Source organism: Canis aureus, chromosome 19 (assembly GCF_053574225.1).
Source record: "Canis aureus isolate CA01 chromosome 19, VMU_Caureus_v.1.0, whole genome shotgun sequence".
In the NCBI taxonomy this organism is placed as follows: Eukaryota; Metazoa; Chordata; class Mammalia; order Carnivora; family Canidae; genus Canis; species Canis aureus.
Window position 1 is genome coordinate 38506434 of NC_135629.1, and position 17121 is coordinate 38523554.

The following is a 17121-nucleotide window of genomic DNA, read 5'->3' on the forward strand; positions in this document are numbered from 1 at the left end:
ATGCCTCTGCTCATTCCCTGTTGGATCCAGCCCAGGCCCACCTCCCCTTCAAGCCTCCATTAACCCGTCTGAACTGTTAGCAGCCTAGGGCTTCCAAGACCCGGGTGAGGCCGGCTGAGGGAAGCAAGAGGAGGGTGAGCTCAGGGGCCACTGCCCACAGAATGAGCCCAAGTTCTGGGCATTACCCTGCCTGCTGCTGGTTTAGCTCTGTCCTGGCCAGGTTGCTCTCAGGAGTGCTGATCGGCCTCTGTTGGCCATCCGGTTCAGCTAACCTGTCCAGTTAGGCTGGCCCAGTCCTGAGCCCCCACCTGTGGTGCGGGTTCCCCACCCTGGCCCCATACCAGCTCGGGTCAGTGTCTTGTAGATGGGACACAGGTAGAAGTTCTGGTCCTGAGTCTTGCGGTTGTGCGTAGGCACAAGCCAGATAACAGCCATCTCTGTGTATAGTTCCTTGGACCGAGATTCGGCCAGTTGGAAGGCTGCAGGGTCCCAGCGGGCCCCTTCCAGGAATAGCCCATGAATGTAGCACCCCTCCTTGGGCCTTTTCTTGAGCTCTGACACTGACTGCTGCATTACCTGTGGTGGGCACAAAGACATGCCCCCCACGTATAAACACCTGGATTCTGGGCTAGGATTTAGGTTAGGAGGCACAGACTCCCTTCTGAGAGCCTACATGCCCATTATTCACCCACTACTTCAGCTGGCAGCCTGTGGTCTGTGTCCTGCCCCTAGGGGTTTCCTGGGGGCTCAGAGCCTCTTCTGGCTTGGCTCTTGCCACCCTAGCCCTAGTCAAGACCCCCTGACTGCCAGCCAGCTGTGGCTTCAGCACCCCTCCTTTCTGGGCCATACCCCAGCCTTCCCCTGGCCTGACCTTGGCTGTATGCAAACCTTGAAATCAAATGAGATGGTGTCAATGGAGATGACAGACTTGCGGGCAAAGTTCTGGAGTGTGCCTGTCAGGAAGGCCTGGGGGAAGAAGAAGCCACTGATCCAGAAGACAGCTGGGATGCCCCCTTGGATCCAGGCCTGCAGGAAGTCCAGGCGCTGCATCAGGTCCATGACCCATGAGGACAGTGGCTTGAGCGATGGGTAGGCCTTAGCGTTCCAGAGCTCAGGCACAGTGTTGTTGTACAGGCTGGTAGCCATCAGCTCCAGCTGCGAGGACATCACCACCAGCCCCTTGAGTGCCTTGAGGAGGTCTCGCAGCGTCTCTGTGATTACCTGCAGCAGCCGGTTGTACCTATGGGGCCAGTGGCAAGGAAGCGAGCAGTGGTCCAGGGCCATCTGGCACTATCTGTACTCCCCAGTTGTAGGCCACAGACAGAAAAACAATGGCGGAACGTGGGGCTAAGAGCACAGAGCTGAGTTGGGCAGCCTGGGTACTGATCTCAGCTCCTTAGCAAATGTGTAAACTTAGGTCACTTAACTATTTTGGGCCTTGGTTTACTCATCTGTGAACTGGGAACAACTTGGTTGAGTTAGAGCACAGACTTGGCATGGTACCTGGCCCATAGGTTGCTGTCATTTCTCGTAATAATAACTCTCCATAAGAACTCAGGTCTGGGGGGCGAGGGGGTTTACCGAATGACCTCCTGTACTAGCACTGTGTTCATTGACTCCTCATACAGCACGGGGTACTTGGCCACCACCATCTGCAAGTTGATGGGCTCAGGAACCTGGAGCAGAACATTGTGGGCCACATCCTCCACTATCTGTGGGGGCAAAGGGACACGGGGACGGGAGTCAGGGCCAGCACACCTTAGTTCTTGCAGGGTTCCTCATGCACAGAGTTCCCTCTGGGGGAGCAGGCAGGATACTGGGGGGAGCCCTGCCCAACCTGTGGGCCCCTTCCCCCTGCTGCCACCTACCTCCTCCCGGCCCAGGCCGCCCATAGAGGATGATTTGGGTTGCAGCTGGATGATGGCACCAAACAGGGCATAAGTCTCATTCTGGGCAAAGGTGATGTTGGCATTGTCATGCAGGCCGAAGATCTCAGGCATGTCATTGAGAGGGAGGCCTTTGATGTAAGAGAGGTAGCCCTAGAGGGTGGGAGGGCCACACCTGAAGCCTCGCCCTACCCCTAGCCGGTGGGCGGTCCTCCAGTTAAGCACAACTCTCACTTGTCTCCCCAACTTGTAACCCTTACACATCTCCCTCTTCTTGGGACTGCATGGCTTCTGAGGCGCTGTGTGGGGAGCCTTTGCTTCCCCCGCCAGCCCTCTTCCTGCTGCCATGCTGCTCCTTGCTCCTTCATTCAACTCCTCCAAGCAGTCACGCTTCCCTCCTTACAATGATGACCCACACTCCAACAGCCAACCGGGCCCCTGCCAGCTCCGCCACACATCTTAGCAGAAGCACCATTTCCTCTGGGACCCCTTGGAGGAGCTGCTGCTGCCTCAATTGAATAATTATGCTCAGGCTGTGGCCGGGAAGCCAGAGTTCACCTCTCCCCACACAGCCTGAGCTCCAGGGGCAGAGACTCAGTGTCCACCTTCCTCACTGTGGCTATCTCTGTGGGATGGGGTAATCCATGAAAAGGAGCTGCTGGAGGGCCGGGGCCACGCCTCCTCCCACCCAGCACCTGAGGGTGTTTAGGGCACCAGCCGGCAGGCTTACATTGAGGTCGTAGGTAGGCTGGATCTGGTGGTAGACGCCTGAGGCGCTGTAGCTATGCTCGTGGTGGAGCACGGAGGGGTTGTAGTAGTCTTCCAGGATGTTCATGATGCAGCGACGGTCCCAGTCATCAGTGACACGGCCCCCATAGTTGATCTCCCCGGCTGTGTACTTGAGGACCTACAGGGCAGGTGTGAGGGCCCCCACAAGCACCCAGCACCCCACCCTAGCCTGTCCCTGGCCCACCTTGTAGGGGATGTCCTCATATTCATCCAGAAACATCTTGAGTTGGCTGATACAGATGCGCAGGTCCCCGTCTGTGAACTCATAGGGGATGTTGAAGCCCAGGGCCCCAAACTTGCGGCGCTCCAGGGCGTTCCCGTGGAACAGGCACAGGGATAGCAGAAGGGACTTGAACTCCATCACCTGTGAGAGGCAGGGGAGTGAGGGGCAGGGCCAGGCCCCAGGCATGGCGATGGGGAAGGGTGTACCCCTCACACCTCACCTTGTGGCAGGAGTTGAGGAAGTCATCACTGAGGCTGCTGTAGGACTTGAGCAGGTTGGCCTTGACGCCACGCGGCGGCTCGATGGTCATCTTGGAGCCATTCTGCAGGATGGACACTGGGAACTTGTTGCTGGGCAGGCTGGTGAGCCACAGGCGGAAGTCCCGGTGCACCTGGTGGCCACATACCACATGAGCTCCTTCCTACCAGGAGCTCTGGGCCACCTGCAGCATGACCCTCCCCCTGGGTGGGCCGGGCCAAGCTAGGCTGTGCAGACCACTGATTAAGAATATGGTCTTGGGGCACCTGGGTGGCTCAGCAGTTGAAGGGTTGAGCCTCTGCCTCTGGCTCAGGGCATGATTCCCTGGTGATCAAATCTCGCATCAGGCTCCCGGAGGAGAGACTGCTTCTCCCTCTGCCTCTGTCTGTCTCTCATGAATAAATAAGTAAATAAATAAAATCTTAGAAAAAAGAATATGGGCTTTATCAGGTAATGATCTCAGGGTTGTGAGATCAAGCCCTGGTCTGCTCCACACTGGGTGTGTAGCCTGCTTCAGATTCTCTCTTTCTCTCCCTCTGCCTCTACCCCTCAATAAAAAAAGGAATAGGGGCTTTGGCAAGTCCCAGGGTCACCAGTCTATGCTGGGTGGACTTGGGCAAGTCACATCAACACTGGTAACAGTAACTCAGGGAGCCATTGAGAGGATGAATCTAGCTGAGGCTTGTTTCATCCATATATCACTTCCCGAGTGCTGTGTGCCAGGCTAGGACGATCTCTATGGGACAATCTCCCTCAGTCTTGGCTCCTGGATGGATGCATTAGCAGCCTCTTCAGCAAAGGAGGACATTGGGTCTGTGGCAAGAAGGGCAGCGCAACCTTATCGGGATTGATGTGCTCGATGAGGCGCTCCAGGGCTGGCATCCAGCTCGGTGCCAGGTGGCAGTTCTGGAAGAAGACCCACTTGCCCCTCTCTATGGAACTGTGCATCATGGCCTCTGCGCGAGGGCCCTGTTGGGATGGGAGTGCTGAGCGGGGAGGGGCCAGCCAGCCCGGCCTCTAGGCCCCCACCCCTGCCCACACCGTCTTTACCTGGCCCTGGCCCAGGGAGATGGCAGAGAGCTTCTTGGAGAATTTCATCTCTTCAGCAAACTTGTAGAGGTCGGCAGCGGGGTCAGTGCCAGGTGATAGCACAAAGATGAGGGGCGTGGTGGAGCTGGAGTCTTTGAACACCACTGACAGGTTGGCTGCCTATGGGTCAGGGAGAGATGCTGGGTCCCTGGGGCTGAGGCAGGGCAGGACCAGGGCAAGGCAGAAGGTCCTGGAGCTTCTAGAGAGCTCTCAGAGAGGCTTCCTGGTGAGGCCTGCAAACTCCCAGAGCCTTTGGAGGGTATGACTAGGAGCTCCAGCCTGACCAAGGTTGTAAAATGGTCTGTCCAGGTGCAGCCAGGCCCCTGGGACCCATAGGTGGGGATTAGTCTGGGCACTGGCTGAATGGCACTTGCCTGGGGCTCAATGAAGCGTGGCTCCAGATTGGTGGCCACAAAATCTTGCATGGCATTGGTAACCTTGTCTCCACGCAGGCAGCGGAGAACCAGCAGCTTCTGGAACTGGTCCAGGTACTCATTCCAGATGCCAGGCAAGGGTTCCCTGCAACAGGCCCATGTGTCCCTGAGAGCTGACCTGTGGGAAGGCACTGGGCCCAGGGACTCTGCTGGCTGGATGACCGGGGAGAGTAGAGTGCCTAGAGGGTACACAGCCGGGGCACAGAACAGATGTGGCCACAGCTGCAGGACAACCCTGGGTGGCTCCTCAGACAAACCTCCTGTGCAGGCCTGTTCCTGGGGTCTTACCTCTCCACATGACCACCCTTGCTATGCCCTGGGGTGCAGCTCACCGGTGGGGTTCAAGGCTGTCAAAGATGGATTGGAATTCTGAGAGGTGCTTTGTGAAGTCTTGGGCGAAGGAGGAGAAGGCTGGGAGGTTTGAGAGTGCGAGGATGTCTCTCCAGGCCCGGTCTGACAGCCAGTCGGGCGCTGGGTTCTCAGTCATGAGCTGGATGGAACCTCCGGACAGGAGGTAGCGCCACTCACCCTGGCAGGGGACAGGGGGAGGCTAGTGCCCACCCAGCAATGCCTCCCCTACCACCCTCAGCCAGAGAAATGGGGTCCTCCCTGGGGGTGGCAGTCAGACAGATAAGTCTGGGTTAGTGTCCCCGCTCCACATTTTCCTGGCTGTGTGTCTTAGGCAAAGGATGTGACCTCTCTGAGCCTCAGTCTCTTCATTTTGTAAAGTAGGAAGAGTGGGAATTTAAGTTGCTTCCCAAGGGTTTTGTTAGCCTGGCACCTAGACACGGCGAAGGCTTGGGCTGTTAATGCTCACTGTCTCGGCAGTGATTTCCAACACACAGCAAAACACCGGGGCTCATGAGAGCCTGAGCTAGTGGGTTCAGGACTGTATCTGCTCACCAGCACACTTGGCTCTGAGAAGGCTGTGCTCACAGGACAGCTTGGGCCACAATGAACCCTGGGTATCCAGACTGTTTTAAGCAAGGAACTGTTTCCTAGAGCCTCTGTCCCTTTACTCTTGCTGTACCCTCCTGCCTGGCCTTCTCTTTCCTTCCCAGGCCTGGCAACAGGGCACTTCCTCAGGCCATCTGTCCTGGGTCACCGGCCCAGCTGGCTGCCCCTTTGCTCATGCACCTGGTCGATCTTGTCCTCATTCATCATGATACGGACACACAGCAGGAAGGCAAACATCAGCTTGTGCTTCTCAAAGAGGCTGCGGCACACGTTGCTATAGAGGTTGTAGGTCAGGTAGCGGTTGATGTTGGCGATGCGCTTCTTCAGGTTGTCTGTGGGGCAGGGAGGTGATGGCAGTGCGTGAGGAGAGGTGAGGGATAGCAAGAGCCCCTGGGTTCAGTCCAGCCCAGTGGGTCGGCCCCACAGCCATGAGGGCAGTCTGGGCATCCCCTGGGGGCCTGTGAAATTCCCAGCAAAGGGGCTCTAAGGCGGTTGGGAGGGGCGTGTGTGCTGTTATGTCTAATATGAGAGTATGTGCAAGTGAACACAGGTAAGAGTTTACACATACGTGTCTGTTGTGGAGATGTGTCCAACTGTGTCACATCTGTGCCAGAGTGGGAGCCCATGCGTCAATGAGTACATGCATGCCAGGCCTACCTGCCCTCTCCGAGTTGGCGATGCCTGAGCGGAAGATGTTGAGAAACCACTCCAGGGAGTACTGGTACATGGGGTCCACGTTGGCCAGGTCAGATACACAGAAAAAAAGGATTTGGGTGCGGACAGCCACAGGGATGTACTCCATGCGCGTGAGGTCAATGTCCCTCTCCGTCTGCTCTGCGATCCTGACTTTGGCCTGGAGGGGCAGCAGGGTAGTGGTGGTCAGGCGCAGGCCAGCTGGCAAAGAGCAGGAGGCAGACATAGGCGGGGACAGGGGTCAGGCCTGGGGTAGGTGGGGAGAGGCAGGAGTTGCAGGCAGGGACAGGCAGTTGCTGACCTGGATCTCGGCAGCCTTCATCTTGGAAGCCTCCAGCACCTTGATGAGCTCCATGTCATCCACGGGGTTGCCTTCGGAGGAACTGAGCCTGTACAGGATCTGGTCTTCGATGTCCTTCAGCTCCTGGCGCATCTTGGCATTACTAACAATCAGCTGATTCTTAGCTTCCTCCAGGTCTGGCCGCTCCTCAGCCACTACCTGGCCCAGTAACTGGTCCTCTAGGCCACTGCCAGGGGAAGGGGACACCATGTCTGTAACACTGGGAGGCTCCAGAGGGCCAGTCTTGAGCCTGCTCATCTATCTACCTGTGCCTCCAGGCTCCAAGAACCCAGCATCCCTGCCAGTATCATCCGGGGAGGCCTAGCCTCTTTCTTGGCTGCAGGGCTAATGCAGAGGCTGCCTGCAAAGTGACCAGTTCTCAGTGAGATGCCAGGTGGCAACCTGGAATCCCAGGATGGGTCAGGTGGTTGGATACATGAGTTGCTGGGATCGTTGAAAAACATCCTCTTGGCAAGAGGGGGCTAGGTGACTGGTAGGGACAGGCCTTTCACCACCTCATCCATACGAGGTTAATAGTGGCCACTAACATAGAGGCCAGAGCATGGAGCAGGTTTGTGGGCTCTGTGCAGGTGACCAGCAAAAGCCATAGTGCCTGGGCTCATGGCAGCAAGGCAGGAAATGGGGTTTGGGTACAGGGAGCCAGAGTGTGCTGGACTCAGGCTCCAGGGCAGCTCTGGGGGCAAGTGCACAAGGGGCTGGCAAGGGCTGAGCTGTGGGGAAGGGTACTTGGACAAGATGGGGCTAGCGCTGACCAGGGAGGCTGAGGGGCCCTGCCCAGTGATCAAGCGCTCTTGATCTTCGGGGTGGGGGTTCTTATTTGGAAATGGTGGCAAGTAAGGGGAGCTGGAGGAGGTGCTAGAAAGGCCTGGAGGGCCAGATTGCCTTGGAAGAAGCTGCTGGAGCCTCTGGGAAAGCCAGGGAGTCTTGGCCCAGGGGTGGGAGAGGGGAAGCCAGGAAGAGCTCACGCTCTGGGTCTGGGGCCTGGAGGCTTACCTGGGTGACAGGGTGAAGTTGATGAGGGTGAGTTTAGTGGAGATCTCAGGTGTGTAGTGTGGGTTGGGCAGCTTAGTGGTGATATACATCCTGAAGTCCTCGTGGTAGGGGATCACCGTGTCCCCCAGCTTCAGCACTGTGTTCCCCTGCTGTTTGTATGTCTACGGTAGGAGGGATGGGCAAGCACTGTGGCCTGGGCTTCGCCAGTGAGGCAGTGAGTGGGGCTGCCCTTTCCCCCTGGTGCTGCAGGCCTACCTGCTTGAGCAGCACGGGCTCCAGGGCCGGGTCCAGCTCCTCGCCCACATTCTCCAGAAGGCAGGGCTTGCCAAAGCGGATAGCGTTCTCCATGCTACGCAGGAAGTCCCGGTCACTCAGCTTGAACACATCCAGCCCATTATCCTTCTCCTGTGGGCATAGGGGCAAGTGGGGTCTGTGAGAGCTGATGGCCAGCTCAAGGCTCAGCTACTGCCCCTGTACCTGCTAAGCCCAGCTGCGTGGGGGTGGCAGCACCAGGCAGATGGGCTCACCATGTTCTTGATCCATTTGTTGGCCTGGCCCTGAGGGTCAATGAAGTGGGTCCAGCGCTGGGAGAACTGGTTGATGACCCCGTTCTCCACTGACAGTGTGTCATTGGGGAGGCCAGCAATCTGTGGGGGCATCAGGTGCCAGACCAGGTCAGGGCTGTCCCACAAGCGGGGTCAGCTGGGGTGACAGCTACTCCAGCTTCATGCTCCGCTATCTCTTCCCTCTCCTAATTGTGTGCCTTTGGAGGGAGGGGCAGACGGCAGTGTGCACAGGTGTCAGCCCACAGGACCCCCTACTCTCTCCTGCTCCCAGGCTGGATCCCAACACCCTCCTTCTCTGGGCCTGTCTGCCATTTTGCCTACTGAGTCCTCACTCACTCAGACCGTCTCCCAGAACCCACAGGCCACCTATACCCTGGCCTATACTCTCCCTTGGCCTCTGCCAACAGCCTCTTGGTTTTCTCCCTGGGCCAACTTTATCTATCCTTCAGCGTCTAGCTCAGATCTGACTTCCTAACCTCACCATGGATGCAGCTATCCTACCCCGACCCACTCTGGCAAGCCCCCCTTGAATTCTCTGCCCACAGTTAGCTAGATCTGTGTCACACTGTGTTCAGCTTTCTCCTCTCCCACCCACAGCTTCTTGTTGGGCCCAGGCAGGTTCAGGGAAGGCATCTCTGAGCAGGCTGAGGACTGAGGAAAGAGGGTGGGAGGGAAGCAGGGGGCTCCTGGCTTAGCCTAGTCACTCCAGCACCCCCCAGACAGGCACCTGCCATGAGCGGATATTCACAGGGTTCCCGAGTGTCCCGATGAGCGTGGGCTCAGAAGTGTGCGGGACCTTGTGTCTCTTGAGCTGCTTGACCCACTGGTTGTAGAGCACCGTGCGGTACTGGCCCTGGGGAGATGCCAGGCTCAGGGCCACCCACCACGACATGTGTGATGCCCTCCTACCTCGCCTGCCCCCCAGCACCCAGGAGTTGTACACAGAGGTGGAGTTCAGCAATGGAGGAAGACGTTTGCACTCAGGCCCCACTTTGGGTGACCCCTTTGGCCTCTGTAAACCTCAGCCCCTCATCTCTAAAACAGGGCTAATGACAACAAGGCCCACCTGTCAGGGAGGCTGTGAGGACTGAATGAGAGGTACCCAGCAAGCATAGAAGTGCGAGCTCAGGTTCCTACTAGAAAGCCGGCCCTGCCAGCTTTCCTGCACTGCCTTATCCCCCATGCCTGGAACAGCACAGGGTTCCGATAGGGCACCTGAGAAGCACTTGCCGAATGAGTGAGCGAGGGGAGAGCCACCCTGTAGGGGGCCCCTCATGGCCGTGAGAGTGTCCCAGGGAGGGCTGAAAGGCTCCTTACTGTGAAGGGGCCCAGGTAGGCCACGAAGCCAGCAGCCACCAGCACGTCACCAGAGATGTTACCAAGCATATGTTCCAGGTTCTCCACCGTCTCCTGCCAGCGCACCTTCTCATCCGACAGCCCGTTGATGAGCTGCAGAGGTATCCCCGTGGGATGGGCTGTGCTTGGCCAGGCCAGGGGATGGAGAAGGGGTGCAGGACCTGCCCGCCACCCCCACCTCCCAACCTGCCAGACCCTCCCAGCCCATAGGCCCTCCGTGCAGGGATGTGTGGACCTTGTCTGCCCGGCCCAGCCGCTGCTCGCACTGCTCGCACTTCAGCTCCAGCTCCTCTTTCTTGGTGATGCATTCCCGGTACTTGGTCTGCATCGTGGTGATGCCATCCTCCACCTCACGCAGGCGCTGCTTGGCCTCCTCCAGGATCCTCTGGGTCACCTCCAGGTCATCCTGGGCCTCCCGCAGGGCTTGCTGCAGGCAGAGGGCTCAGGGCTAGCTTTCCAAGGGGCCCTGGGACAGCCCTCAGCTTCCTCCCTCCTCTCCCCCAGCGGTACCCAGTACTCACCCGCTTGGGCTCCACCGCCTTGGCCACAAAGTGGTACTTGTGCATGGCACGCACCCACTGGCAGATGGAGGTGCAGGCCTTGGACACCTTGGCGATAGCAGCTGGCTGGAACTCCTCATTGTCAATGTATGGCTGGATGGCTTTGATCACTGCCTCCCCAATGTTGTCCTGGGGAGGGGAGGCATGGGCACTGGGGGTGGGGGCTGCTTCCCGGGGAGGAAGGGGTGGTGGGGTTTGCTAAGGAACACTGATGCCCTGTGTAGGCTTCAGCACAGGTATCTTCCTTAGGGAATAAACAGTCCAGAGGGGCTTGCTGGAAGAGGAACTTCTGTGTCCCAGATTTCAGATAATACTATCAGAGACTTCAGCCACAAGAAACCATGTAGTCTCAAGGTCTGGTAATATGCAGGCCCCATGTAAAATTTGTTTAGCGACAAGGGCTGTTCGTAGCAGGTGTGGAGAACAGCAAGTGACTCTGATGCCCAACCAGGCTCATGTTCAAGAGTATTAATCCTCACCCCGAGAGCTCATCACACTCCCAGGGTTCCTGTCCCACCCTGTGAGAGTCCAACACTATAGTTCAGAATGAGCCCAGGAATCCGTATTGTTCATGAACTCCCAGAGTTTAGAGCCTGGGAACAGGGAGCCTGAGCACTGGCCATGAGCACTCCTGATTCGGGCTGAATTAGGCTTGTGCGGCTTCTGGTTTCTAGACTGATGGAAGTGGAGGAGGAAGAATGGGGAAGTCTCTAGGGGTCCAGCTGCCTATGGGCCATTATCTCCACCCCCTCAGTGCAGCCTGGGGTACTTGGGGCCTGATACTGACTCATGGTGATGGTGGGGGCCAGGTGCACAGGCAACTATCCCCTACCCACTTTCTGGGCTGAAGAAGGTCCCCTAAGAGGAGGGTGGGATCCAGGCTGACCTAAGCATGAAGCAGCCCCTGGGGGAGGACATGGCCATGGATACTGAGAGCCCCAGATAGACAGCAGACAGAGAAACCCAGGGACAGATGGGAGAAGCTGAACCTCAGCTGAGGCCAAGGGAAAGGCGATGGTTACACAGACAGTGAAAGTCTAGGCCAAGGCCATGGCAGTTTTCAGGGAGGAAAGGGCATGAGAGGGGTTCTTTAGGCTGCAGAGCTTTGGAGTGACAGTCACTCCATCAGCCAGAGAGCTCCTGGGGGGCCAGGATATGGTCCCAGTCAGCTCTGTGGCCACAGGGCTGCCCATGGTCAGGCAAAGGGAGACTGAACAAAGAGCCCTGCACTGGGGGGTGGGGGAGGCAGGCTCCTTTGCTCACTTCCTGGGCTTACTCACGGGCCTGCCCGCTCTGTGCCTGGCACGCTCACCTTGTCAAACTTGAAGAGGCTGTCAAGGAAGCGGCCAGGGTCCTGCAGCAGCCCCTTGCCGGGCTCCCAGTAGTCATCCACTTTGGAGCCGGGCTTCTCTCCGGGCACCTTCTTGGGCTTGATGCCCTTCATGATGCACACAGCCTCTATGACCAACTTCACGCCTGGGGGTGGCCGCTGCATGGCCCGGACCTGTGGGTCAGGCCAGGGGAGATTCATCATTGCCTGGGTACCCCTGGCGGGGACAGCCATCAGATGGGTAGATCCCACAGACCCAGTTCCTACTACCACAGACAAAGGGCATGCCTGGGTATCCCCCCACGTCTGCCCCGACCTGTGGTTCCTTCTGCTCCACCATACACCCAGGCCTGACCACAAGGTCCTAGATGCTCAGACCCCAAGCCCTCTTCATGTGCCTGCCTGGGTCCTGAGGGCAGGTTCAAGGAGGTGAGGACAGGCAGCTGGGTTTGAGGCCTGGTTCTATCCATACCTCTCAGCACATGACCCTTAAGGCATGTGGAGTCAGGGGGTCTGGGGTCCCCAGACACTGGGACAGATGCCAGGGGAGCTTTGGGAGCCGCCTGGCCACTCACCTCGGTCACATCATTCTTGTTGAGGTTACGCAGGCTGGCCAGGGCTGCATCCAGGGCAGGCAGTGCCTCATCAAGATCCTTCTGGGCATCGTCAGCAATAGCTTGTGCCTTCCTGGCCTTCTCATTGGCCTTGATCTCCTCTGCTTGCACTGAATTCCGGGTCTCCTGGGCAATGGTTGTGTCCACCTGGGGACCAAAGGCAGGGAGGGCGCAGCTGGTGGCATGTCAGGGACAGATGTTCCCCCTCCCTTCTCTCCCCTCTTACCTTTCAGTCTCCCCAGGCAAAGAGAAATGAGGGCAGGGATGTCCCCATCCTCCAAGAGCCATCTCGGAGCTCTGGGAATGTGAGAAGCCTGTTCCAAGTGCTTCTGGTGGGCCTGGCATGGGGCTCAGGGCTTTGCGTGCTTGAGCACAACTGCCCTCCAGGAAAGGACCCCCTAAGCCCTCAGGGGATCACCATGCAAGACAGAGAAAGGCAGTCCCCCACATCATGTTCTTTCTATCTGCTGGAAACATTTTTAATACACTGACTTTGCAGAGCAGGTGTGACTGCTTCTACCAGAAAGCTGTCATAATGAACTTGCGAATCTGAGATGTCAGCTATGAAGGACCTGGCCCTAGAATTTGAGGATCTCGTGAAGACTCAGAAGGAGACTTGGGCTGCACAGCTGCCAGAAGCGACCTGCCACTCAGTCCATGTTGTGATGATCAGGGTTTGGATTGCCTGTCTTGCTCTTCACTGCATCCCCTGCCCAGGGCAGGGCATGGTAGAGAATAGGTTCCAAGCAAACACTTGTTGAATGAACAAATGACTACTGACTGAAGAAAACAGGAACCGAGGGGCTAAGCAACCTGCAGAAGTCAGGCATCCAGCCATCTCGTGGTTGCATGGGGACACCGAGCATCCTCAGACATGGTCAGACATCAGGGATGAGGGCCCGGGAGCATAGCTGACCTTGATCTGCTCCATGGTGAGCACGGTGTCCTTGGCAGCCTCTTCCAGCAGGGGTCGCATCATCTCCAGCTCCTCCTGCATCTTGGCCACGTCCTCGGAAGTACGCAGCAGCTGGTGGATGGGGGACACAGAGAGGAAATCTGGTGTGACAGGGTACCAGAAAGAGAGCTGGGCCTGGAGGGGGCTGGGGAGAGTGTCCTGCATGCAGGGTCACCCGCCCTAATTTATAAGTGACAGGTTATGGCTGGTTGCCCAGTGAGCCCTAGAGGAAAGGAGCAGTCCTCTGAGAATCTGTGGGGTTGACCTGCTTTGGCCTTGACCTTGTTCAGCTGGTAAGGGAGGAAGCTACCCATTTAAACACTGCAGGCTGCTGACTGAGAGGGTGGGCTGGGCCTCCCTGGGGCAGGTCTAAGCCACAGCAAGCAGTACCATGGGCGGCTAGCCATTATTCACAAAGTCCCACCCTGGCCCACCTTGTCAAGGCCACTCTTCATGCGATTCTTGGCAGTTTTCAGCTCCTGTTTCTTCTGCCCAGTTAGGATGGAGAATATATTAAGCAGTTCCAGGTAGCTCTTGGGGGTCACGTAGTTGTGGCGGGCCAGCTCGGCCAGGTACTCCACACATTTCCTGGCCACCGACTGGTGGATATACACGCAAACTTGAATCTGTGGATAGGAGACCACTGATGCCAGCCTTGTAGAGCCTCCAACAAAGACAGGGCACCAGGGTACCCTTGAAGCCACTGCAGTTGGATCCCAAGGAGGGGGCCACATGTAGGAAGCTCAGTGCCTCTCACACTCACTGTCTCCCATGATCCTTATAACCTCTAGATCAAGGTCATTCATTCTGCAGAAGAAAAACCCATGACCCAGAGAAGTCAAGGGGCTCGTTTTGGTTCACACAATTGTCAAAGGCAGAGCTGCCTTTGAACACGGACCCAGGTGTCTCCCAGATCTTGGCCCAGTGCCCTTGTCACAGCTCCCAAGACCTGCCTCGGAGAGTCCTAAGGTGGGACACCCCGCCTCCCTAACCACCCCATGGAGGCTAGATCTGTGATAACAGAGGATCCAAGGACCTCAGCATAGCTGGAGAGGGAAACAGTCTCACTATAGTTCTTGGCCCTGAGGTGACCATCACTCTCTTGGGTTGGACCAGACAAATCTAGCCCCCTATCTGTGGTCTTCAGTTGTTATTAGGAGGCTCTTTGAAGAAAACTGCCACAAAGCCCTCAGGGAATGAAAGAAATAGTGACTGTGTAACATGTGTCCAACCTTCTATATCCCTGTGACAAACTTGTGGCAGTCTCATGATACACATGAGGGAACAGGCTTAGAATGGATAAAGCTGTCTGCCCCAATGTCCCTCAGTATTGGGCCTGGGACTCTCAGCTGGGCCGCAGTGACCCTAAGCCCAAACCTAAACGCTGACAGCTTGCTCCTCACCAAAACACCTACCAGTCCTTTAATTACTTCAGAGGTGGCTTCCAGTTCTGGGATCTCATTCAGGAACATGGTGGCCACAGACTCCAGGGCCTCTGCTGGCCACTCGTTAAACCAGTCAATGGTACAGCAGTTGACAAGGGAGGGGAACTGCCTCAAGCGGGCTCGGAATACCTCTCCAATGGGGCTAGGGGACCAAGAGTCCAAATGAGACACTGACTCACGCCCCTAGGAGCCCAAGACCCTCCTCATGGCAGGCCCAGGTGCATCCCTGCCCAGCCCCGCAGTCCCTGCATGGCCACAATGGCTGCCCGTACCTCATACACAGCACCATGTGGATATGGCTGCGCACACGCCCAGTGTAGGCAGCCATGAGGTTGGCCTTGGTGGGCTGCAGGCCTTGCTCCTGGATATAGGGCCGCATGGTATTGACAATCTGGTCCTGCTCATCTGAGGTATAGAGGTTGGGAATATCACCTGAGTTCAGAACATTGTTGATGTCCTCCAGGAAAGACTCATTCTTGATCTGGAGAGAGATGAGAGTACAAAAGCTAAGGCTTGATAATGGCCCCTGGGTGCAGGTCTCCCTGGACCTTCACAGCAGACCATGCCACTGAGGCTCAGAGAAGCTCAGGGTCATACAAGTGACCTGGTAAGTCATGGTGTAGGACTCATACCCAGGCCTGCCCTACAGCAGAGACTCTGAACATCACCACTGAGCTGTGGAAGGGTCCCAGGCCCTGGGTGAGAGATATGGTACCTTACTCTCACTTTCCAGCCCTCTCTATGCCTCAGCTTCCTCATAGAAGGAAAGCAGGCCATAGGCAGAAAGAAGTCATTGCTAGGAGGTAGGGGCAGGGCTAGGAACGGGGGGGGACCCTACACAGAGTGGAAAGCATGCCAGGGCTCCTGTCTCGGCCCAATTCCGCCTACCAACCAGGTTTAAGTGCTACTCTGTTTGTTCTGAGACCCCGGAGCTACAACCTCACTTCCTCTTAGAGACCTAGGGACAGGCCTCATGTCTGGGGAGCCCTAGAGGCAGCAGCCCCCAAGAGGGCCACCAGGGGCACAGTGCTTCAGGCATAAGTCCTGCAGTCTTTGAGGTGGGAAGCCTTTGGCCAGTGAAGGTGGTGTCACCTGTGGTCAGCCATGGTGCCAGGGACCTTCTTTACTTTTGGGGTATAGTAGTGATCTAGGTCTCCCTAACTCTGACAGGCTAGGTTTGGCCCCCCACCCCGCATCCCAGCCATCCTTCTAAACGTCCACCCCACCAGACAGGGACCCGGGCAAGAAGGACTGACCACTTTCCAGGATGCCACACCAGGACGGGGTTGTATCCAGCCCACCCTGGTCCCTGCCCACTGTCCGTGGCAGCGGCACCTGAGTGTCGGAGAACAGGAAGGTGATGGGCAGGCTGTGCAGGCCAGCCTTGAGCAAGACCTTCTTGACATCTTCACGCCACTCGGTCATGCCGTAGTTCTTGGATAGCTCAATCTGGAAGCACTCGTACTCGGCCCTGGAGACATACCAGAGCTCGAGGCCAAGTGCTGAGTGGGGGATAGCCAGACCCCACCCCCAGCCATCTGGAGTCTGGCTCCCAGCCTGGGCAGATCTGCACACTCTCCAGGCCCTGAACCTTCTCTCTTTCTTCCAGACCTTTGCTTAAGCTATTCCCATAGCCTGGAATGTACTTCTCCATCCTCCCAGCTCTGATCCTGAGGGGAGGCCTGTGGCCACCTGACCTAGGAATTCCTCCTGGATGTCTGCAGCCATGCCTCCCACCCTAGAGCACCACGGGGCACTGTTATTGCCTCTCCTTGGAGCCCAGCTCCCCTTTCCAGGGCATTCAGTAGCGTGTGGCTGGATGACCTGGCCCAGCATGGTCCCAGCTCCACCAGAAGAACGGAAATGGAAGCAACAGCCTGCCACTGGCCACTGGCCGCCCGCTACCCAGCATGCCCAGGGGTCCTCACATGTGCGAGGCCAGCCGTGTGAGGGAGCTGCGGCCGCTGCCACCCACGCCCAGCAGGAGCGCGTTGCCCAGTGCCTGGCGCAGGGTACGGCTGATGCGGCAGATGTGGCTCATGGCATCCATGAATAGGACCAGCTTCAGCTTGGCTGTGTTGATCTGGTTGTAGTCCTCCATGTACTCCTCAATCACCTGCATCATCTGGGGCCAGGGAGGATGGGGAAATCTGGGCCCTCTCTCCATCCCCCATGCACTAGGGGATGCCCCCCTCCCATGGTCAGCCCCGCTCCTCTGTGCATGGAGGGGCATTGAGCCTTCAATGTAGGATACACACAGGGGCCTGAGGGGCGGGCTTGGAGCCCTGCCTGTTTCCTCCAGGTCTCACCTGGTGTACTGACCTGGGGCCCTCATGGGAGCTCCTGGGAACTAGGAGGGGATGTGTGTGGAGGGAAACCACTGGGGGGGCCACTGCAGCCACACAGCTCCGAGGCCTCTGACGAGGTCTCTTCCGTGCCTCCCTGAGGTCCTGACTCAGGGGTCCTCCCCTCCATGGGTAGCATGAGAGCCCCTCCAACAGGCCAGCATGTCCATGTTTACAGAGCCTGTCTTAGGTGAACTACAGGCTTGTCATCAGAGGTGGGCCAAGCAGGGCCCGTTGTGCCCTTTTGCAAAGTGAGGCAATGGGACC

General features: G+C 57.5%; 1 protein-coding gene across 1 annotated transcript in view; it reads right to left on the minus strand.

The window, feature by feature from the left end:
• DNAH1 (dynein axonemal heavy chain 1) overlaps positions 1–17121 on the minus strand; it is a 79948-nt gene that overhangs the window by 3402 nt on the left and 59425 nt on the right. Inside the window, exons 49-77 of the mRNA XM_077858655.1 lie at positions 16438–16634; positions 15845–15980; positions 14782–14990; positions 14480–14651; positions 13499–13690; positions 13026–13136; positions 12071–12256; positions 11478–11669; positions 10127–10294; positions 9841–10032; positions 9567–9698; positions 8977–9102; positions 8211–8330; positions 7939–8088; positions 7684–7844; positions 6631–6856; positions 6294–6489; positions 5817–5968; positions 5012–5208; positions 4616–4764; positions 4207–4361; positions 3994–4125; positions 3119–3289; positions 2860–3039; positions 2617–2793; positions 1869–2039; positions 1582–1712; positions 889–1240; positions 342–576 (exon numbers count right to left, since the gene is read on the minus strand). Of these exons, the coding sequence (XP_077714781.1) occupies positions 342–576; positions 889–1240; positions 1582–1712; positions 1869–2039; positions 2617–2793; positions 2860–3039; positions 3119–3289; positions 3994–4125; positions 4207–4361; positions 4616–4764; positions 5012–5208; positions 5817–5968; positions 6294–6489; positions 6631–6856; positions 7684–7844; positions 7939–8088; positions 8211–8330; positions 8977–9102; positions 9567–9698; positions 9841–10032; positions 10127–10294; positions 11478–11669; positions 12071–12256; positions 13026–13136; positions 13499–13690; positions 14480–14651; positions 14782–14990; positions 15845–15980; positions 16438–16634 (5068 nt within the window). The remainder of the gene's footprint in view (positions 1–341; positions 577–888; positions 1241–1581; positions 1713–1868; positions 2040–2616; positions 2794–2859; positions 3040–3118; positions 3290–3993; positions 4126–4206; positions 4362–4615; positions 4765–5011; positions 5209–5816; positions 5969–6293; positions 6490–6630; positions 6857–7683; positions 7845–7938; positions 8089–8210; positions 8331–8976; positions 9103–9566; positions 9699–9840; positions 10033–10126; positions 10295–11477; positions 11670–12070; positions 12257–13025; positions 13137–13498; positions 13691–14479; positions 14652–14781; positions 14991–15844; positions 15981–16437; positions 16635–17121) is intronic.